At 32.6% G+C, this 23,754-nt stretch overlaps 3 protein-coding genes across 4 annotated transcripts; all 3 read left to right on the top strand.

Annotated features, from left to right (window-relative positions):
- The first annotated feature begins 2,017 nt into the window (after positions 1–2,017).
- Positions 2,018–3,854, top strand: LOC113864675 (chalcone synthase 1). The gene is made up of 2 exons (XM_027498667.1): positions 2,018–2,195; positions 2,759–3,854. Exons 1-2 carry the CDS (start codon positions 2,018–2,020, stop codon positions 3,748–3,750), a joined length of 1,170 nt encoding a protein of 389 aa, XP_027354468.1. The 3' UTR covers positions 3,751–3,854.
- Positions 3,855–7,758: 3,904 nt separating this feature from the next.
- LOC113866361 (probable methionine--tRNA ligase) lies at positions 7,759–23,283 on the top strand. Of its 2 annotated transcripts, none has more exons than XM_027501247.1 (17): positions 7,759–8,093; positions 8,266–8,410; positions 8,707–8,860; positions 9,019–9,174; positions 9,527–9,757; positions 9,833–9,976; positions 11,042–11,132; positions 11,487–11,593; positions 11,709–11,823; positions 12,066–12,193; positions 12,313–12,378; positions 12,517–12,645; positions 12,758–12,901; positions 12,984–13,104; positions 21,455–21,687; positions 21,786–21,887; positions 23,021–23,283. In XM_027501247.1, exons 1-17 carry the CDS (start codon positions 7,991–7,993, stop codon positions 23,249–23,251), a joined length of 2,400 nt encoding a protein of 799 aa, XP_027357048.1. In that variant the 5' UTR covers positions 7,759–7,990; the 3' UTR covers positions 23,252–23,283. The 2 variants fall into 2 exon arrangements, with proteins under 2 accessions (XP_027357048.1, XP_027357049.1); XM_027501248.1 differs by having other exon boundaries at positions 7,793–8,093; positions 12,758–12,905; positions 12,988–13,104.
- Positions 13,034–17,226, top strand: LOC113866362. Its single transcript, XM_027501249.1, has one exon. The coding sequence runs from the start codon at positions 14,840–14,842 to the stop codon at positions 16,601–16,603; it is 1,764 nt and encodes a 587-aa protein (XP_027357050.1). The 5' UTR covers positions 13,034–14,839; the 3' UTR covers positions 16,604–17,226.
- Positions 23,284–23,754: the final 471 nt, after the last annotated feature.

Below are 23,754 nucleotides of genomic sequence, written 5' to 3'. Positions count from 1 at the left end.
TTTCGTGTGAATCTTTCCTGTGTCATGTATGTGAAAATCTGAAATAATATTAAAAGTGCATATTGGCTATATTCCCAGTGAAATAAAAGTTCATATAGAATGAATTGAAACAAACAAAGTATTTTCTTAGTGTGTGTAAAATTTTAAACTATAATAAAGTAAGCTAGACATCAAGTTTGTTAAAGTATGTAAAATAGAGAATCAAGGACGTAGCTTAAATTTTAAGAATGATAACTTATTTCCTTTTGCACTTTGGGCCTTTAACTTCAATTCTACATGAAACTCATGCCAACATTTTCCCACTTCCATTTTAACATTCCTCTTTGAACTAAAAAAAAAAACTTAGTATTTTATTGTTCATTTGATTATTGCCCTTTTCATTAGATGAATTGAGCAAAATTGGTCATAATAATGCTTTACTTTCCAATGTGACTGAAATTTTGGCATATCTGATGAAGACTTGAGGAATGTACTTTTCTGAAGCTCTATGACATGTAGAGAGAGAGGGGAGGGGAGGGGGAGAAGAGAAGAGCAAGGATAATGGACTTTTTTTTATAAATATTATAATTGTATATAGGAATTTTTTATAATTATATAATTTTAAATAATAAAATAAAAATATTAGCTAGTACTCTTTCCAAATCTCTTGCCCCTTCTAGGTTAGGTTCGTATTCAAACCTTCTTTCCAAATCAGTCCTTGTTCATTTCATTCGTGGTGCTCTTGGCACAATGGTCTAATCTGGAGGAGGGAAGTTGGATCTTTTTCTCTATTTATCATCACTACGGACCATATGGCCAGATCGACGTTGTCAGAATAATAGTGTTCAGGGTCTGCCCCTTTTCAATGGATGAATGCCCCACCCATGTGATATATGCTAAAGGCTTCGTTAGTGAGGTGATATTTCAACCCTATCTCTCCTTCGGGGTTCAACCTCCTTAAGCGGTCAGGAGGCATAATTGGAAAAAGAAAGGCACTCTATGTTCTCGTTCTTGGTGCCAGCTTAGCACTTATCAAGATAAAATTGATGGTTAAATTTTAATTTTTTAACTTTTTAAAAATTAAATTTTAATAAAAAATTTACAAAAATTTATTGCAAAATGATCAATATTTACATAGATCAAAAATATAATTAAGTCTACAAAAATTCTAGATTCAAGTTTTTTAAAGTAAAAAAAATTGTAACATAAAAATTATTAAAAAAAGCACAAACTAAAAAAAATAAAAAATCTTAATCCAGTAAAAAAATGGCACAAACCTAAACAACAAAAGGCTATCTATATTACAAAAATCTTAATATTACAGTGTGTTCGTTTTTTCTTCCGGAAAAGCCGTAATGTATGTCAAAAAGGCAACTAATTATAACTATTTTTGTTTGCATACTTAGAATTTGTGCAACGAATTATAACTATTTTTGTTTGCATACTTAGAATTGGTGCGGAAGAGAAACCAAACGCATTGTCTAAATCCCTGTTTTGATTCACAAAAGCCAAAGACATTATATATGAAAATTTGTCATTTAAGATAAATTTGTCATATTTAATTTTTTGAAAGCTTTTGATTACCTAAATAAAATTATATCGTTTAAATATATAATAACTTTTATGATCATTTTTTTGAAAAATAAATTGTATCGAAAAGTGAACTAAACGGATCAGGTAAGTCAAATTGGCACTAATTTTGGTACCAAGTTGTGATGCATGCAATGCACAATTCTTAGAATTCCACAGAAAAACATGCATATAGACACATAGCGTAATATCCAAAATAAAATAATAGAAAGGAAAAGTGGTCTACATAGTCATGCCACCACCCACCAAACAATTGTGGTCAAAGAACAAAGCACGTGATGCATTGCTACCCTCCAAACCCATAGTGCATTGCAACATATAAAATCCCCCTTCTCCATAACAATTTCGTAGCTCACCCATTACCCATTTCTCTTCCTAGTTAGCACTGCCAATTATTCAATTAAACATATACTTAATATTCTCTCTATCGATACAATTAATTAGAAAGATGGTGAGCGTAGAAGAGATCCGCAAGGCTCAAAGGGCTGAAGGACCCGCCACCATCATGGCCATTGGCACTGCAAATCCATCAAACTGTGTTGATCAAAGCACTTACCCTGATTTTTACTTCAGAATCACTAATAGCGAGCACAAGACCGAACTTAAAGAGAAATTCAAACGCATGTGTAAGTACTCTTCTAAACATACATACATACATATATATATTCTCTAGCTGTGAAATAAACCTTCCAAATTTCCTATTGTCTGGTTTATTTTAAGATTGATTCATGCAAGTTAAGTTATAGAAAATAATCGGTTATGGTTTTAATGTTTTTTTTTTTTCATAGAATTAAGGCTATGAAACCGTCAATCATCCAATAAGTGGCAACTCAATATTTTATTAATTTATTCATGCTGTAATCTTGTGAAAATGTTTAGTATCTGTTCTGTATTTTGAGAAGGAAAAAGAGATTAGTACTGCTAGTAAATTTATATAACTAAACGGAAATGTTATCTATATTTTTATTACCTAAATTTCATTGAAGTCATTGGTGAAGTGTGGAAAAAGAGAAAGGAAAAAGGATATAAATAAAATAATGTATAATGTTTACATAGGGATTTTATTCCTCAAAAGAGAATATATATATATATATATATATATAAACTAAGAAAGTGAGAGTTTATTTATCAATTAAATAGCATGCTGAAATTTACCAAACTTATCTTTTCTCTGTACAAAATTTTTCAGGTGACAAGTCCATGATTAAGAAGCGATACATGTACTTAACAGAAGAGATCTTAAAGGAGAACCCAAATCTTTGTGCTTACATGGCACCTTCCCTTGATGCTAGGCAAGACATGGTAGTAGTGGAAGTACCAAGATTAGGGAAAGAAGCTGCAACAAAAGCCATAAAAGAATGGGGTCAACCAAAATCCAAAATTACCCACTTAATATTTTGCACCACTAGTGGTGTAGACATGCCTGGTGCTGACTACCAACTAACCAAACTCCTAGGACTTCGCCCATATGTGAAACGATTCATGATGTACCAACAAGGATGTTTTGCAGGTGGCACAGTGCTTCGTTTGGCCAAAGACTTAGCTGAAAACAACAAAGGTGCTCGTGTACTTGTTGTTTGTTCAGAGATCACTGCAGTCACATTTCGTGGCCCTACCGATACTCACTTAGATAGCCTTGTGGGACAAGCATTGTTTGGCGATGGAGCAGCTGCACTCATTGTTGGGTCAGATCCAGTTCCAGAGATTGAAAAACCTTTATTTGAATTGGTATGGACTGCACAAACAGTCCTTCCAGATAGTGAAGGTGCTATTGATGGCCACCTTCGTGAAGTTGGGTTAACATTTCATCTCCTTAGAGATGTTCCTGGACTCATCTCAAAGAATATTGAGAAAGCTTTGGTTGAAGCATTTCAACCATTAGGAATTTCTGACTACAACTCAATATTTTGGATTGCACATCCTGGTGGACCAGCTATTCTAGACCAAGTTGAACTTAAGTTAGGCTTAAAACCTGAGAAGATGAGAGCTACTAGACATGTGCTTAGCGAATATGGTAACATGTCAAGTGCATGTGTTATATTCATACTTGATGAGATGAGGAAGAAATCAATTGAAGGTAAGCTTAAAACTACTGGCGAAGGACTTGAATGGGGTGTGCTGTTTGGCTTTGGACCTGGACTTACTGTTGAGACTGTTGTTCTCCGCAGTGTCACTGTTTAAGATTTATACTTGTTATTTTTTATATTATGTATTGCTGAGTTTATTTCACTTTTAAAGTTTTTTTCTTATGATAAATAAAAAGTGGCTAATAGCCACTCTTAATTAAGGTATGGAACCTAATGTTTAAAAGAAATTTTCCTTTGCACAAAAGAAAAAATACCATATAAAATAAATATTAAATTGATAGATTGTTTATTTATTTTATTCGTGTTTCATATTGAGTGATGATTATGACGTTATATTTCTTTATTCAAAATTTAGATGCAGGATTTCTCTCAACTCTCTCTTTATTCTCTTCTCTTTCTTCACCCTTTTTTTTTTTTGGTAATTTTTTTCTTTTTAAAAACCCATTTTGTTCTCCTTCACTTTGTTACCACACCACCCTGCCAAAAGGTTCTTCTTTATGCCATGTCATTGTCTCGTTAAAGTGATATTTTTATCATGCACTTTTTTTTTTATTAAAATTAAAACTTTGCAATATGTCTTTTTCTTTGTATGCATGCTAAGAGCTTTACCATAAAAAATTAAAAAAAAAAAAACTCTTTGAAGGAGAAAAGGAAGGTATTTACTGGATTTTCTTTTTATTTAGGTGGAATCTAAGGAAACAGAGGTGCTATCAAATAACATACTTATTATCTTAACATTGACATCTCCTTTTTTCTAAAAAAAAAGATTAAATGTTTTTATGCCAAGAAGCTTCTTTTGAAATGCAAATTCTATCATAGCTAGAACAAGATGATTTGCACCCATTACCAAGGAAATACAATATGAGGTAAAGAGAAAGAAGAAGAAATATAATATTAAGAAAAATGGGCATTAAGCTGTAAATCAATAGTATGCGAAAATGAGTTAAGGAAATGAACTTTCAAAGATAAAAATGGTGGATTGAAGAAAAGGAAAGAAAATGATTAAAAAAAATTTTAATGGTGAAATTAAAATGTATTAAAAAAGGAACGCAACGGTGATTTGTGATTTATTTATTTTTTGCATATTTTTTATTATTTAAATATTCTAATATTAATTTTATTATATGAAACTTATATTCATAATGTGAATGTACTTTAATATACATAAAAAAAATATAGAATACATGACAAATTTAATTAAAGTTCTTAAACCTTTTTTTTATTATTTTCTTTTGCTTCTTCCTTCTCTCCACTCCTTCTTTTTTTCTCTTTATGTTCATAATATGCTTTCTCTCCAACTTTTATCCAGCTTATTTTGATACCTCTCTCAATAGTTATAGTTATTTCTTTCTCTATTTGTTGGTATGATTTTTGCTTCTAAAGTTTTCATAAAAGGTCAAATTTTTTTAATTTTTTCTTCTTTATGTATAAAGCTAAGTACGGATTAATGAATTTAATTACTTGCAATATTTTATTTTTCAATTTTGAAGTTAAATATAAATTTTCTTATTTTATTAAAGCAAACTTTAATTTTTAAAAATATTTTATTTTTATTCTCTTTTTATAAAAATAAGTTTAGAATTAAAAAAAAATAAACAAATTTTGGATATTCACATACATTATAATGTTTTTTAGTTAATTAATAATATATGAAATAAATTTTTATGTTTCATTTGAATATGTGAGATGTAAAAGTAATTTTCAAATAATATATCTTGTTTTATTTTTTAGATATAATAAATTAAAAATTATTATTATTTATAATAATTATTTTTATATTTAAAATAAACAATTAAGATGAAATAAATGACATTATAGAATTTAATAAAAAATTATTATTTTTAAATAATATTTAAAATAAATAAAAAAGTTAATCATTATAAACTTTCAAATTTTTAGTTTTTCTATAAAAGCTTCTTTTTTGTTATAAAAATAATTCAATATTTTAAATTTATTTTATCACAAACGGCAAAAATGTTTTTAATTTTGTACTTAAATGTTTTTTTTTTTACATTATGAAATGTAATTGAAAGTTAAATATGTGATATGCTTAAAGTCAAAATGAGAGTGACAACTTCCTATGGTCATTTATTGATCACGATCTTATTTTAAATGATCTCTAGTTAAATGCTTTGAATATATTATTATTGGAACCACCTTGATCCAAATACTCTAAATACTAATTGTTGCACACATACTTTCACTATTTGACAACTCTAATATCTTTGACATATTAACTATCTTATTAGGCATGTCATATATGTTAGGTTTACTTTTATGGAGATAATTACAACATTAGGTGTAGATAAAGACAATTTACTTTAGTCCTAAATATTTATATATATTTGATAGAGACTATTTTGTTTAAATACATTCTCAATAACTTTGACTAAATCTCTACTAACTTAGACATTAAAGTGTTTCATACGAGAAGACTATTTTTAGAGACATTCAAATCATTATGTACTATTGCCACATAATGTTAGACCATCTTGTAGTAAGGATATTAACCATCTCAACTGCTACATATCAATATCAAACCAATTTAATTATTTGTTAATATGTATTTGATTATATTTTTTTTAAGAGCAGTGATAAATTTAAAACCATAACCTTTTTCTTATAGCAGATAAAATTGTAATTATAATTTTTCTATTAAACTTTTATTAACTTTTCATTATTCTTAATTTGTTCATTATTTTTTTTGTTTAATTTTTTTTATCAATTATAACCATTTTTTTATAGTTAATTTTTTTTAACTTCTCATAAATAGTTATTATTGACAATAAAAAATAATCGCAATAGATAAAAATAATTAAATTAAAACAAAAAATAAGAATGACTAAATAAAGTCATTCCAAAAATAAAATTTTATTTTTAAGTTGATCAAATTAAATAATTTTAATTCAAATAAATTATTTTCATTAATTGAAACACAATCACATTTTTTAAAATTCAATTGCATTAATTGCTCAAATAAATTCATTAGACATATTTTTTAATTTGACTATAACTTGTGACCAAATTCAAATTTAAAATATAAACTAGTTTAATAACTTTGTAATGTACAAATATTTTACTTTAATATATATATATATATATATATATATAACTTGATAATTAAAAACAAAATTTATATTTTTGTAAATAGTTAAATATAAATATTTATTTTAAGCAATAAATTTCTTTATTTAAAATTAACTCTATAACTACGAAAATATAATTTATTTTAAAATAATATTTTTTATATAATGTGAAGAAATAAAGATAATTTTTATATATGTGAAAATAAGTATTAACAAAAAATCTAAAAATTATTTTCTAAAATTTATAATAAAATTAATAAAGACATAAAAAAGAATTATTAAAAAAAAATATTTCACGCGTCATACTTGTCTCTATTAAATAAATTCTCAGAGTTTTACGTAATTATGCATCATCCGAGAGTTATTTTTTTATATGAAAAAAAATTAAAAAAGTATCAAAATATGATATTAGAAAAAATTATAAAAATATAAAATTTTTTGACAATTTTTTAAAAATTGTCACTGGTAAATTTTTATTTTTTTAATTTTTTATTATTTTTCTAAAATTTCTACTGACAATATCTTTTAAATATATTTTTAAAAATTACAAGTGACAATTTTTAATATATATATTAAAAAAATTATTCCACCATTGGACGAATTTGCTTAACCAACTATAACGTGATATTCATTTAATTTATTGGTGTAATTAGACATTTCATATTATTGATGTAATCTTTTTGGAAAGTCCAACTAAAAGGACTTGAAAAGGCAATGAAAATAAAAACAATTTTTTAATTAAAAATATTTTTAATAAATTTTAAATTCTTTAAACAGTGTTTTTAAGATATTATTTAATAACATCTTTTATTTTACATAAATTTATTTATTAATATCCTTTTTTAGAACTAGTTTTTAAGTATACTTTTTAGAACTAATTTTAAACATTTAAGATTAATAAAAAACATTTAAAAAATGAAAGATTAAGGTTAATTTTTTCTATTTTATATGTAAAAAATTACAAATTTATGTCGTTAATATCGTAAATAACTTACTTAAGTATCTTATGCCCTAACCCGAATGTGCTGTGTTATGTGTCACCCCGCGTGTCTACCAATTCACACACACGAGTCGGTTTCATTACAATAGGCGCCGGCGGCCTCATTTCCTTTACGCTCTCTCCTTCATATTCACATTCTCATTCTCACACACACTCCCACTCGCGGTGGTTTTTGCGGCGGCGCTGTTTCATCTCTCCGGCGAACGAATATCCGAACGCCACAAAATTCTAATTGGCGATAAGGTGAAATGGCGGAGCCGAAGCTTCCAGTGGAAGGAAAACGCAACATCCTCATCACCAGTGCCTTGCCTTACGTCAATAACGTTCCTCATCTCGGCAACATCATTGGATGTTAGTTCCATTCTCTCTCTCTCTCTCTCCATATATATATATATATATATTCATCATTTTAGTTCTTCCACGAAATTGAAATTGAACTTGTTTCTGATTGAAATCCATGACTGATTCGATATTTATGGTGCGTGCATGACTGAGCTTATGTATTGGTTTGATTCTGATTCAGGTGTGTTGAGTGCCGATGTGTTTGCTCGGTACTGTCGGCTTCGGGGTTACAATATTATTTACATCTGCGGTACTGATGAGTACGGTACAGCAACAGAGACAAAAGCCATGGAAGAAAATTGCTCTCCGAAAGAGATTTGTGACAAGTATCTGTTTCCTCTTTTTCTTTTTTACATTTAATCCGAGTTACATATAATTGCTTGCTTACTGTAAAATATCGTGTTCCTGGTTATGTGGTGAGGTTTGATGACTTAGCTTAGTCATATTTAAAGCATCGGCTCCAAGAACTGTTGCAAGTCTATATTTCATGATATCTAGAGTTGTTAATCTGACCTATTTCTGTCCTTGTGATTTTTTTAAATATATGCATTTTACACTTGTCTTACACTTGCTCATTCCTTGAATAAATTTTTTTAATACACTCAACTCTCTGAATTTGTAGATACTATGCTATTCACAAGGAGGTCTATGATTGGTTCAATATAAGTTTTGATGAGTTTGGGCGGACCTCATCCCCTCAACAGACTGAAGTTTGCCAAGCAATTTTTAAAAAAATATATGATAATAAATGGCTCTCGGAGAACACAATGCAGCAGGTTCTTTGGCTAAACTGTATTTATTTAATTGTTTTATTGGTTTTTGTTGGTGTCATTCCTCTCTCCTGTTTGGTTGAAAGTTGAAGGGTAGTTCCCTGTTGTCAAGATATTTTAAGGATGTGCTTGTTATACTTAGTGAAATGCATATTGTATTTCAGCTTTACTGCGATACATGTCAAAGGTTCTTAGCTGATCGACTTGTGGAAGGTACATGCCCAACTCCTGGCTGTGAGTATGATTCTGCCCGAGGAGACCAGTGTGAGAAGTGTGGAAAGCTTCTAAATCCAACAGAATTGAAAACTCCCAGGTGCAAGGTATTAACCCCCCCCCCCTCCCTTTATTCTAAATTTTACTGATTGATTTCTTGATTGTGTCATTCCAATTTGTGGAAGCATTACATGTATTATGATGGATGATCTTTCTAAATTGAATGGATTCCAAAATTGCAACTTTTAGTATCTCAGTTTCAGTGCACAACTTTATTCCTTAAGTTTTGTTTTCCCTTTGTGTTGGGTTTCCTTCTTTGGTTTTTCTTTCTGATATTTTCTGTTTTAATCATGGTTTCTGAAGCACCTGTTTATTTACATGTTCGTTTACAATTTTATAATTTTTGGCATAGATGAAAGTCAAGGGAACTTAGGTGAGATTTTTTGACATCTGTAACAGGTTTGTCAAAAAACTCCTCGAATTCGTGATACAGACCACTTATTTCTTGAGCTGCCCCTATTGAAAGATAGACTGGAAAAATACATCAATGAGATGTCTGTGGTTGGTGCATGGAGTCAGAATGCTATCCAAACAACAAATTCATGGCTTAGAGAAGGATTAAAGCCTCGCTGTATTACCCGGGATCTAAAGTGGGGGGTTCCTGTTCCACATGAAAAATACAGTAACAAGGTTTGTTTATCTATTGGATCTCTAAAAAAAAATTTCATTTATTAATTTTACAAATTATATTCTTGATATTGGAAGGTTTTCTATGTTTGGTTCGATGCACCTATTGGATATGTCTCAATCACTGCATGCTACACACGGGATTGGGAGAAATGGTGGAAAAACCCTGAGAATGTGGAGTTGTATCAATTTATGGGCAAGGACAATGTGCCATTCCACACTGTAAGTTGTTGTCTTTATACAGTTTGAGGATTTTTTATGCTATTATGTGCTCATATGTTTACTTGGGATAATTTATGTCAATATCTTAGTTTCTATCATTTTCCCCTCACTGATCTGTGAATCTCCTGCTGAGTTAAATATTTCTTCTGTTAATTTCATTTTATTTTTTGAAACAGTTTTCTGTGCTAGGTGGGCAATATTGTATACTTAATAGATAGCATTATCTTTTTTTTTTTTTTAATTTTTGGACTGGCATACGTTCTCATGCCTATCTATCTCTTTGTTCCTGTTCTCCTTCTTGTTTTCTGGATGAGAATTACTAGGAAGTCTGATATTCATAATATTGGTGCACTTTTACATTATTTTCAAATATTTTTTCTTCTGTCACACTGCCAGCCAGTTTCTTAGTTGTGCCTACATCCCAGCCAGTCCCATTTTATATCATTACTAACAATCATGGACTTTGTGTAAATTGCTCTAGCCACTTATTCATTACCTTGCTGTTTTTTTTGCTGCACCCTCTATTATGTCAGTATCATTTTGTAACTACAAATTTGATATTTCCACTAAAAACAGGGAAATATTTTGATTACTAAAGTATATTGAACTCAAATGTAATGTTCAGAAACCTACCATTACATTCAATGTTTCATTTGTGTCAAGTTGGAGTCTTTATGAATCATGATGTATGTCATGAAGTTTATTCAATTGGGAAGCTCTTTCTGCTTGCCATATTGTTAAGTGCAAGTTTGGACTAGCTTATTTGGAGTCAAAAGTTATTTTTTGAAATTTCCTCAATTCTCAGAGAGCATACAGAAAAAAATAACTATTTCTTCTAAATATAAAAAAAGATTTCCAGACCTGCTTTAAGTATTTTGTAAATCTTGATCAGCCAATGGATCTCTGTATTGTTTGCAACCTTGGTTTAGCATTTATTTGCTTAGTGAGGTCCTGAAACAAAACAAATACAACTAGAACTAGCCTTGAATTGCTTGATGGATTTGGTTGTATTTTTGTTTTATTATTGAAACATTTCTTGGTAATCTGATGGAATTTATTCTTCAGGTGATGTTTCCATCTACTTTACTTGGAACAAATGAAAATTGGACTTTAATGAAGACTATTAGTGTTACCGAATACTTGAATTATGAAGCAGGTTAGTAATCTGTTTTGAAATGGTTCATCAGTTAGAGCCAGTTATGATAAATTTCTCAACAAACCTTTATAGTAGAAGAAAATAAAATGAATTAAATTTTTCATATGTTAAAATAAACTTATGTACTTCAACTTTTTCGTCTAACTTCTCCATGAATATGTATAAACTTCCAGATGTTTTTCATATGTTAGGATTCAGTACTTATCTTGATTGAAAAACTTCCATATGCTAGAAGTTAATCCAAATTGAGCATAAATGAAGCTTATAGCCAAACAACTGACTTTCTATAAAAGTGATAATGATTGTCATTTAAACAATATGAAGTAACTGAATTTTACTTAAAATGGATTTTAGGGAAGTTTTCCAAGAGCAAAGGCATCGGGGTATTTGGTAATGATGTGAAGGATACCAGTGTTCCAGTTGAAGTATGGAGATATTATTTGCTCACAAATAGGCCCGAGGTAATTATATTTTAAACATACTTTATCAATGCTATTTTATCTGTATTGTTAAACATTTATGGATGTTATATTCTCTCCCTTTATTAAATATTTTTTATGTGATTATACACTGTAGGTATCAGATACGTTATTTACATGGCCTGACCTGCAAGCAAAATTAAATAGTGAGTTGCTGAATAATTTGGGCAACTTCATCAACCGAGTTTTGAGTTTTATTGCCAAACCTGCAGGTTGGTTGAACTCTTTGGTTATTTTTCTCTCTAATGTCCACTAATTAGCTGCTACAAATCCCTAGAAGTTACATGCATGAAGACTATGACTATATATCTTGAAACTAATGAAAAATAGTTGTCCTTTATCAGAGTTTTGGAAAGTCTGAAGTTCTACGCCTATTTCATTCTTCATTATTAAAGTTATTTCATTTTCTGCTTTTTCCTGTTGTTTAATGCACATATTACTTTGTCTTGTAAAGGTCAAGGATATGATTCCATTATTCCCTCTGTTCCTGATGATGTAAGTTGTGACTCCCATGATCTGACAAAAAAATTGACTGATAAAGTTGCTGCATATCTGGACCAGTACATAGAAGCAATGGAGAAGGTAGCCAATCCCCCTTTTGAAATAGCATGATATTGAAAATTGTAATCACTAGAGTGCACTGCCTTTTGAAACATAATGATTATCACTGTCTGATGACATTTTTTTTACAATATGTAAAGGTTAAACTAAAGCAAGGATTGAAAATTGCAATGAGCATATCTGGTGAGGGAAATGCATATCTGCAGGTAAATTTGGAATTGTTATATTCTCTATTTTTACCCCCCCTCCTCCTTGTCTCCTTTTTTATCCAGTTACATGATGCATGGGTGTGTGACTTTAACTTCTGTTTTTTTTTTTTTTTTTTGGTTCAATTAACCTTATAGGAAACTGAATTCTGGCGCCTTTACAAGGAAAATCGATCTCTCTGCTCCCTTGTTATGAAAACTGCAGTTGGGATTGTATATCTTCTTTCTTGTTTATTGGAACCATATATGCCATCTTTCACTACTGAGGTAAATGAAATTCCCTATATATTAATATTGCACTTTGGCTCCATGTTTCAATTTGGTTATTTATTCCAATACTTTCCTGGTACTGGTATTTATCTGTTTTCTGGCATTGAAGGTATTTAAGCAGCTAAATTTGCCTGCGGAGGTACACATTTCACTTTGTGATGACAAAGGAGATGTTGATAGGGTAAAAAGACCTTGGGATATCATAAGTGCTGGTCATAAAATTGGAACACCCAAGCCGCTGTTCAGGGAACTGGTAAGTGGCTGCTCTCTGAAAATTAATGGGATTTGAGTTGTTCTTTTACTGTGCATTGAATGTATTCAAAATTGTTGACCAGAAAGATGAAGAAGTGGAGTTCTACAGGAAGAAGTTTGCTGGAAGTCAAGCTGATAGGGTTGTTCGTGCGGAGGCTGAAGCTGAAAAAGTTGCTGAGCAACTGAAGAAAACGAAAGTTTCAGGTGTTTCTATCCCCTCTTCCATTTCTAATGATAGTTTTGAGTTAAAAAAAAAAGAAAAACAAAGACAGAAAATGAGTTGTTGTGATATGATTTTCACAAAGCATGAACCTGGAGAAGAGGGGGAAAAGTATATCTAAAACTGTAGGCCTTAGAGCATCACTAAACATCCCAATTAGCACTTGCTTTACAAAGACATGACAGTCAATCCTAGTCAACAATAAACTGAATGGCCGAACCTTTTGTAATTCCAATTCTCCATTTTATCCTTGTATATTACTAATACTCAGTGTATCGTTACATGTCTGCATACACTATTATATACAAGAGTTGACTGCTTTATATACGGAATGTATAATAAATAAGCTAACTCTATAATTCCTAAATTGCTGCACTAATTATAAATTAATTGCGAATTAATTACTTCTTGAAATAATAGGAACTAATTCTGCTTAACAGATAAAGAGCTCAATCCAGCCCAAAATAAACACAACATTGTGCAGCAATAGAAATGAGCCGCAACATACACTCTGCACAAGGCACACTCTGCCACCTCACCTTTTTTTTGCATTACAGAAATAGCTAGCATTCTTCTAGAATATGATGAGCTGTATAGTGTATTTGGGCTGGTGTATGTTTGATTGGGCTCTTGGTTGATAATGGTTAAAGGGGAATCAGTGTTTGGTGAGGACCAAGTTTGGCTAGGACAAGACAAGGCTGGATTGAGCTCTTGGTTGGGAGCAAAAGGAAAAAAAATTTCGTGAAAAAGCACATTTTTGGAGATAAAATCTCTTTTGTATCCAAATCCAAAATAATATAACCTTTTGTGCCATTTTGAAAACCTAAGAACACACCACGTCTTGGTCAAATTTTTTACGCTTTGTGTGTGTGGATGCATAACATAAACAACCAAAAAATTTGATCATGGAAAAATCTAGTGGCTATTTGTGCAACAACACATAAGGAGTGTTATTTTGAATGACGGGAGAAGGAACACAATTAATGAGATAGACAACATGTTTGATGCAGTGTTGTCAAATGGCCGTTATGGCGGCGCCATGGCGGTATGGCGTGGCGGCGCCATGGCGGTATGGCGTGGCGGCGCCATGGCGGCCGTTACGAGCATGGCGGTAACGGCCGGCCATGGCGGAAATCGTGATAAATGGTGTTTTTTTTAAAAAAAAATTGGATTTTCTGCACTTTTGGGCCAAATCCGACCCGACCCGACCCAGCTCAGAATCCAACTGCCTAAATCCAGGTTTTTTCTCTCTCTTCTCCTTACAATCTCACTCTCCCTCTCTTTGCAATCGCACTCTCTGCGATCTCACTCTCCACTCTGCTCATCTCTTTGAGCTCCCTCCATCTCTCTCTCTCTCTCTCTGCGACCACTTCTCTCTCTCTCTCTGCGACTGCTTTCTCTGAGATCTCGTTGCTGAGATCTCATTTTCTTGGGCTCTGTGTTTCTGTTTGGGTGCATTTCGGTCTGTATTTTCGGCGACTGCACCATCTCCGGTGACTCCAACCTCCATTTCCGGCGACTGCACTTCCATCTCCGGCGACTCCATTTTTCTGGTAGCTATTTTTTTTCATTTTTCCTCTCAGTTTTTTCTTTATTTCCCCCATTTAAATTTTACCCTTTCCATCTTTCAATTTTTACCTCTCCCACATTTCTATTTTTCTCTGTTTTTTCTCTGATTTTCCTCAAAAAAAAATTCTATTTATTTCAGCTACTCTTAACATGGCTCAACATAAGTCTTCATCAAATTGTTCAAGAACTTCTAATCGTTCTGACCCGGGATGGAAATATGCTCATTCGGTGAAAGATGGAGATACAAACAACATTGTATGTAATTTTTGTGGAAAAGTTATGAGTGCGGGAATCACTAGAGTGAAACAACATTTAATTGGAAAGAAGTGTAATGTGAAAGCTTGTCCCAAGTGTCCGGAAGAAGTTAGAAAAGAGATTGAGACATATCAAAAGGAAAAAAAGAATCAAAATAATTTTGAGATGCCAAATGTGAGAAGCTTTGAAGGTATAAGCTATGATGTAAGTGAGGATGAAGAGGATACCCAAACCCGTAGCGTTGCCATTGGAAATCAGAAAGGGCCAATGGACTTGTTTTGTAGAAAGCCTGAAAGTGCAATTGAGAAAAGAAAAAAGGAAAAATTGAGACAAACAAATATAAGAGAACGATGTGACAAAGAAGCCAAGGCAAGGGTCCATCAATACATAGCTCGATTTTGGTATCAAGCTGGCCTTTCCTTTAACCTCATTAAAATGAAGAGCTTTCAAGAAATGCTTACAGTTGTTGGTGCTTTCGGTCCAAATTTACCAGCTCCAAGTTATCATGATATTCGAGTTCCACTTCTAAAGAAAGAGCTAGAATATACTGATTCCCTCATGAAAGATCATAAAGAGCAATGGAGCAAACATGGCTGTTCCATAATGTCAGATGCATGGACCGATCGCAAGCAAAGATGCTTGATTAATTTTTTGGTCAACTCTCCTACTGGTACTATGTTTGTGAGGTCTAATGATGGATCTAATTTTGTGAAGACCGGTGAAAAATTATTTGAGATGCTTGATGCTCTTGTGGAAGAGATTGGAGAAGATAAAGTTGTGCAAGTGATAACGGATAATGGAAGCAATTATGTCTTGGCTGGTAAGATGTTAGAAGCGAAAAGACCACATCTTTATTGGACTCCTTGTGCAGCTCATTGCATAGATCTTATGCTTGAAGATATTGGAAAGCTTCCTTTGATAAAGAAGACAATTCAAAGGGGAATATCGGTTGTTGGCTTTATCTACAGTCATTCAAGTACCTTGAGTTTGTTGAGAAATTTTACAAACAAGAGGGAATTGGTAAGACATGCAGTTACTCGATTTGCAACTTCTTTTCTATCATTAGAAAGACTTCACCAAGAAAAAGAAAATCTTAGAAAGATGTTTACTTCTGAGGAATGGTGTAAAAACAAGATATCAAAGGAAGCTAAAGGGAAGCAAGCAACAAAAATTCTATTAAATCCTGTATTTTGGAATAATGTGGTGTATACTTTGAAAATCATGGCTCCTCTTGTCCGGGTGTTATGTTTGGTTGATGGAGAAAGAAGACCAGCTATGGGGTATATTTATGAAGCAATGGAGAAAAGTAAAGAAGCTATCATGAAGTCATTCAAAAATAATGAAAGTAAATACAAAGATGTGTTAGCAATCATTGATAACAGATGGACTTGTCAGCTTCACTGTCCATTACATGCAGCTGGTCACATTTTAAACCCGGAATTTTACTATGACAACCCTCAAATTGAATTTGATTTGGAAGTTACAGATGGGTTGTATGATTGTATCAAGAGGTTGGTGCCAAGTCGGGATGTGCAACAAAGTATACTACTTGAATTACCAATTTACAAGAGCGGTGGTGGTCTCTTTGGGTCCGACTTTGCAAAATCACAAAGAAAAAGCATTGCTCCCGGTAATTCATCAAATTTTTCAATATTTTAATTTTAAGGTTATACTTCATCTTCAGAGTTATAATTTGTCTTTCATTTTATAGCTCAATGGTGGAGAATGTATGGACATTCAGCTCCACATTTGCAGCAACTAGCTATCAAAATTTTGAGCTTGACATGTAGTGCATCCGGATGTGAACGCAACTGGAGTGTTTTTGAGCAAGTAATTTTTTATCTCTCGAGCCTACTATTTTCTTTTATAAATTAGAGAGAAACTAATTAATATTCTTATAATTAAACTCACGTTACAGATTCATTCAAAGAAGAGAAATGGCTTGATCACAAAAAATTACATGACTTGGTTTATGTGAAATACAACCAACAACTCATAGAACGTTACAATCTTAAAGATGTAATTGATTCAATTACACTCAATGATATTGATGAGTGTAATGAGTGGTTGGTTGGAGAAATGGATGATGATGCTCTAGATGAGGATGCTGGAAATGACTTAGTTTTTTATGGTGACAACACTTTAAATTGGGCAACTGTTTATGAAGCTTCTGGAATTGGAGAGCCTACAACATATACTAGGCGTCATTCTAAGAAAAGAAAGAATCCATCAAGTGGTATCACTATCAAAGCTGCAAAAGTTTCCAAGATTAAGGCATGTTCAACAACAAAAGGAAAAGAGAAAATGGTTCTTGAAGATGATGATGAAGAATTAGAAGATGAAGAAATGTCGGAAGAAACAGAAGATGAATTAGAATTTAATCTTCCACAATCTGAAGGAGAAGAAGAGGAGGGATATGCCTTGGTGGATGAGAAAGAGGATGATTATGTTGGAGTTGAAGAAGAAGACTAAATTGATAATCTTTATTTTTATTGTTAACTTGACATTTGATAATTACATATTTTGTATTTAATTATACTTTAGATTGAAGGTTATGTTACATATATTTTTAGTTAATTATTTTCTATTATTTTCTGTGACCTATAGTATTTTTTTATATATTTTATTACATCCGCCATAAATCTGCCATATGGCGGCCGCCATAACTTTATGGCAGTTTTTTGAGTTTCCGCCATGAACCGCCATCCGCCATTAATAACATTGGTTTGATGGCATAGGGCCAAAAATGAGTTGACACGTGATTGAAAAATGAGTGTTCTTGCAACATTGAGAATGTGTTGGTGTTTTCTTTCAACTCTTGCATTTTGTTGTAGAGTGGCAACACAACTTGTTTGGTGCAAAATTCCTTTTGATGAAAAAAAAATCTTTTAAGAAAAATTCTGGACCATTGTCTGATCTAATACATTTAACCTTTGATTCAAATTGATTTTCAACTAGAGCAACAAAATTTTGAACATTCAATTGGACTTCTGCATTTGATTTTAATAGAACAACTTAAGTATATTTACTATAATTATCAACGATGGTTAGAAAATATTTGTGACCATGAATGGAAACTTTAGAAAAGGGTCCCTATATGTCCATGTGAATTAAATCAAATATTTTGGAAGCTCTACTATTATTAGAAGAATAAGACAATTCCTTTGTTTAGCCAAATGACAAACATCACAAGTTTCATTGAATTTGTTGGAAATAAAAGGAAATTTTCATCTAAAACATTAAGACGTTTTCCAGACAAATGTCCTAATCTAAAATGCCAAATGTTGTTCATGGTGATAGGACTTGTTGTGGAGGAGTTGACAAAGGGTGGAACATTGGGTAAAATTTGAGGTTCCTTGCTGATTGCTGATTACCAAGTGGTAGAGACCTTGTAGTTTAGCCAAACCAATCATTATCAAGGAGTTCACATCCTGTACTATGCAAGAATCATTAGAAAAAATAAGTTTATAACAAATATTAGAAATAAATTTGGAAATAGACAAAAGGTTGAAAGAAAAGCCAGGAACATAAAGAACATTATGTATGACAAAGGAAGGAGAAAATTGTACAATTCTAGAAAAATTTGATGTGACAGAGGCACCATTGGGTAAGTTTATTCTAATAGGTTTTATTTTGATATAGACTTAAAATAAAGAAAGATTGGATGCAATTTAGTCTGTAGCCCTAAATCTACAATCCAGGGGGTGATGCGTGAAGAAATAAAAGAGAGTGCATGTGTGTGAGAAAGGAAGTGTGTGGTGGCACAAGAAATAAAAGGGATCCCCAAGTTTGAACCAGGTGAAGGGATTGGGCTCTTTAGAGAGAGAGTGACACTTTTGGGCTGCTTGTTGTCTATTGGGCCCAAACGACAAGAAGGAGGAGTTTGTTGGAGAAGACTAATTAAATGTTGAAATTGGGCCTTAGTGAGATTAAGCCCGGAACCTTGAGTGAAACCCTCATTGTTTTCCTTCTCTTGTAAGAAGCACTACTAGCTAAGGAGTTAGTTTGAGGATTAAACTTTGGCCTGTCTAAATAACAAGGATGACCTGGTAGATAAACATGCTTGTTATAGCAAATATCCATTGTGTGGCCGAGACAATAACAATAACCACACTTTTTTTGGTGGTGTTTGCTTTGTTTGTGCTACTTCTAGCTCTGTCCATGGCAGCATTGGCAAACGAGTTATGCTTATTAGCGGGAAACACGGGATAGGGTTGTTGATGTTCGTGTTGAATGACCATGGGAAAAATCTGATTCACGAAGAGTAGAGGGTCTGTAAGGAGCACCTGTGACCGAACCACTGCAAAACGATCATCAAGACCTTTAAGGAACCTAATGATGAAGTCCTATGTATAATACGTTTTGGCAAAGCATTCGCAAGTAGTCATGGGGTGAAAATTATCCAGTTCTTCTCACAAGCAATGTTGTTAAGATCGGGATCTTACCTAAGATTGGGAGAGGGGTAAGAAATCGTAAATCGTGGGATCATAAAATAGATCGTAAGATCCTACCAAACATGTAAAACCATACTTAAACATATATATAAGCATAAAAAATAACATACATAAATAAATTAACATCTAAATCACATAATTTGTTTTTTTTATAAATTTTTCTTTCAATTTAACAACAATGTTTAACATTTGTTTTTGAACATCATCAGGGACAGTCATGCAAGCTCTAACATTTTGTTTTGTTCCTGCCAAATGATGTTTGAAACGATAAACTCTTCCAATATATATTCATTCTCACAATGCTTGCATTTGATTCGTCTATCATCTCCAAAAATAAAAATGTCATAGTTCCACACCATATCATTTCTTATTCTAGCAGTATTGTTTGATTTTGATCTTAAACTTCCACTTCCACAACAATACCACTCCCTACAGCTCCACTTAATTGAATTCCCTTTCCTTTTCCATAGCCACCAACTTTCTTACTTATATTATCCGCGATGCAGTAATGAAAATAACAAAATTAGAGGGGAAATGTAGAACTGAGACCCCACAAATTCACCCACACAAAATTGAGATAGCCTCACCCACGTAGAACCAGCCACCAAACAACACAAAACCAATGGGAAGAAGAAATCAAAACTGCAAATACCAACAAAAACCAAACAATCAAACTTGAAATCTACAGTGTAGACGTTGTAAAATCAGACCTCAAATAGAGAGAAGATGAGAGATTGGGTGTCGAGAAGTTCTCCAATGGTGGCAAGGTTAAATGTAGAGGAAATGGAACAATGGGAGTCACAGAAGAGAGGGAAAATGGAAGGATGGGTGTCGCAGAAGAGAGAACAAGAGAGAATGGGTGTCGGAAGAGAGAATCAGTTGCGCACAGACGAGAGAAGAAGAGAGAGTGGGAAAAAATTTGGGGAAAAATAACCTAGATAGGTTTTTTAAAACTGGGTCAGAAAAACCTGACCCGGAAACCCAATTCCAGAGCCCAACCCAAAAACCTACCCAAAAAACCTGCGCCTGTGATCAGATCGCTGATCTTGCGATCCTGAGAGAAAAGATTGGGATCTCATCCGATCTTCCATATTAGCGATCTCAAATCTGATTAAGATCGTGGAGGGGGTTTAGGATCATAAAATCGTACGATCTCGTTATTTTAATCTCGATTTTAACAACATTGCTCACAAGGCTTTTAAACTAGTAAAGTAATCAGTGACATTGCGGGTGTCCTGTTTGAAGGTATAGACTTCTTCTTGAGGTTCTGCAATTCGGAGTAAATCGTTTTAGGAAAAACGTTCACAAAGATTGGTCCAGATGTCGATAGCTTTGTCAAGGTAGATCACACTTTGAGCTATGGAAGGTGACAGGAAGTTCAATAACCATGACATGATGAGTGTGTTGCATCGTTCCTAGTGAGAGAATAATGGGTCTGTGGCAACAAGGGCTGGAATGGAACCATTCAGGAATCCCATTTTGCTTTTGGAGACAAGGGCCATGCGAAATGACTAAAATATAAATGATAATTGTTGCCAACAAGGGTGGAGCAACAATGATTGATGAGGAACTTTCACTAGGGTGAATGTGATAGGGACTAGAAGGATTCTGAGTGGGGTCTGGTGGAGGATTTGATTATAACATTCTATTATAGCAATCATTAGAAATATTTCATTCATTTTGGGTAGGCAAAAGCGGATTCCTAGTCTTTTAATAATTTATGAATCTTTCAAAGTTTTTCTGAGATCTCCAAAACCTGGATAGTATTTAGTATTGTGAATTTTTTATATTGTTTTCCTTAATTGCACTTTACCTGAAAAGATACTGTTTATATAATGATACTGCACACTTCCATTATCTGTTAAATTAGAAGTAAGCTTAACAGCTTCAGGCTTGATTGTTATTAACTATTAACACTGAGATTCGTTGAACCCTTGTTTAGGCTTTAAGTTTGATCATAGTTGTCTTCTATTTTTGCATTGCATTTTTTTTTCTCCGTTAGATAACAAAACTGTTCAAGATTGCTTACCCAGATTAGGGCTATTGTTTGCAATAGATAGCACTGGAAAGAAAAAATCATCATCAAAATCATCAAATGAAGCCAAAACCAAGGCTGCTGAACTGGATATTTCCATCACAAGGCTTGATATACGGGTTGGACTCATAAAAAAAGCTCAAAAGCATCCTGATGCAGATTCACTATATGTGGAAGAGATTGATGTGGGTGAAAACCAAACCAGAACTGTTGTTAGTGGGCTTGTCAAATACATACCGCTTGATGAAATGCAGGTGTTTTTTCTAATCTGAACATCCATTTTCTGTTGATATAACAAGTTTTGGACTTATTTTTACTGGTGGTGTTAAGTAATGCTAATATCTTTCTCCAGAATCGAAAGGTCTGTGTTCTTTGCAACCTAAAGCCAGCAACCATGAGGGGCATTAAATCCCAAGCGATGGTTCTTGCTGCTTCCAATGATGATCACACCAAGGTATGGAAAAACACAACACCTGTACAACAGGGGGTGTCGATCTGTTTTATTAGCATTTTAATTTACAGTGTACTTTGTTACTATCTTGTTAGTATAGTTAATGTTATTGAGTTATATTAGGATCTCCCACGTAAGTTTTGAGCATATATGATTATAAGGTAGTACGATCCACCCATGTTGAGTGCTTATTGCAAGACAACTGAGTTCTCCAATATTTTATGTCGTTGTTTTCATAATTTGCAGTGTGCCTTTTTCATCTCAAACATTAACAATTAATCATTGAACTTCTCCCTTCTGATTCTTTACAATTGGTTTCAAAGATAAAAGTTTTAAGCTGAGCTCCTTGAAAGGTTAGGAGGCCTGGGAATTAGGTTGCCATTACTTTAGTTGTCTCGAAGTACTGAGATGTCCTTTTCTGCCAGAATTTCCCCTATCTTGTGAGTGTGGACAATGAGATAGATGCATAGAATGTGCGCATTCTTATTGCAACATAAGGCAATGTGTGGACAGCGCACCAGTACTTGACCAAATATTTAGAGGGTCCAAAGCAGTTTACATATTTGTATGTATAATAATTTGTTTTTAGAAAGAGCTATACATAAAAATTAGGTTCAAAGTATACATTTAATCTTTATGATTAACACTCGTCTAAGAATTAGTTTTAATATCTTAGAAACTTAGGCTTTTAGTGTCTTTCTGAATGTTTTGTTATGTTTTGGTCCTACCATTACAACACTGTTTTTATAAGTTATTATACATTTTTAATATTTTTTTTAACGGTGTCATAATAGTAGGGACCAAAATATAACAAATTAACAAAACTCTCGTATAAAGATTAAAATAAGAATTGTAGTTTTTTAAAAATACATAAAATAAATTTGTAAATAAGTGTCACAACTAGAGGGATTAAATGTATATTGTAACCTTAAAGTTATATGGATCAATTAAGAGAAAAAAATTTTGGAGGAAGGGATGGGGCTACCTCTTCCCTGTGAAGCTCAGCGCTTATATTTTTTATTTTGTTGAGAAAATCTTTTTCTTTTGTTAATTTTGTGTCTTCCTTTCAAGAGCTTCTTTGACTGTGGTGGTAGAGGAGTAGAATACTAAGTATCTGGTTACTGTGCACCCTCCAGGTTGAGTTGGTTGAGCCTCCCAGTTCTGCTCAAGTTGGAGAAAGAATTACTTTCCCAGGTTATGAAGGCAATCCTGATGAACTCTTGAACCCAAAAAAGAAAGTTTGGGAGACATTGCAAGTCGATCTGCACACTAATGAGGAACTAGTGGCATGCTACAAAAATGTGCCACTCACCACATCATCTGGCATTTGCAAGGTTTCATCCATACGCAGTGGATCAATAAGGTAGACTAACATCAAGGTCTGGAGTTCAAGAACAGAGCCAAAAAGGAATTTAGAAAGGAAAAGAAAACAAGTCTTAGCCCTTGCAATCATATTCACAGATTTGTTGCATTTTTATATTTTTCGTAAATGTAGAGATTACATTATGTGTAATACGACTTGTTTTCTACTTCATTTTTGCTGCGTATTTTTTGGATGAGCTGAAGCCAAATTATCTGTTATAATGATTTATTTGATTTTAATTTGAATCTACGTACTTCCCTGGGATACGTCTCTATCCAAACATACTATATGAAATTTCAACAATATCATTTCACTTTGTATTAAGACAAAAATGGTTAAAAATTGTTATTTAATAAATAGAAACTATTTGGTGACAATTCCATCTTCTTTTCTTTTTAACTCTTCCTCATCTCTCCTCAAAATAATAATTAAATTATCTGTTTTATTTTCGTATTTTGTTTTCACTATTTTTGTTTTGTTAGACTTTACAATGGTTGAAGTTTCACG

Source organism: Abrus precatorius, unplaced genomic scaffold (genome assembly GCF_003935025.1).
Source record: "Abrus precatorius isolate BTA unplaced genomic scaffold, Abrus_2018 Scaffold4, whole genome shotgun sequence".
NCBI lineage: Eukaryota > Viridiplantae > Streptophyta > Magnoliopsida > Fabales > Fabaceae > Abrus > Abrus precatorius.
Note: the sequence above shows the minus strand (reverse complement) of the source record. Positions and strands in the feature narration are given on the sequence as shown.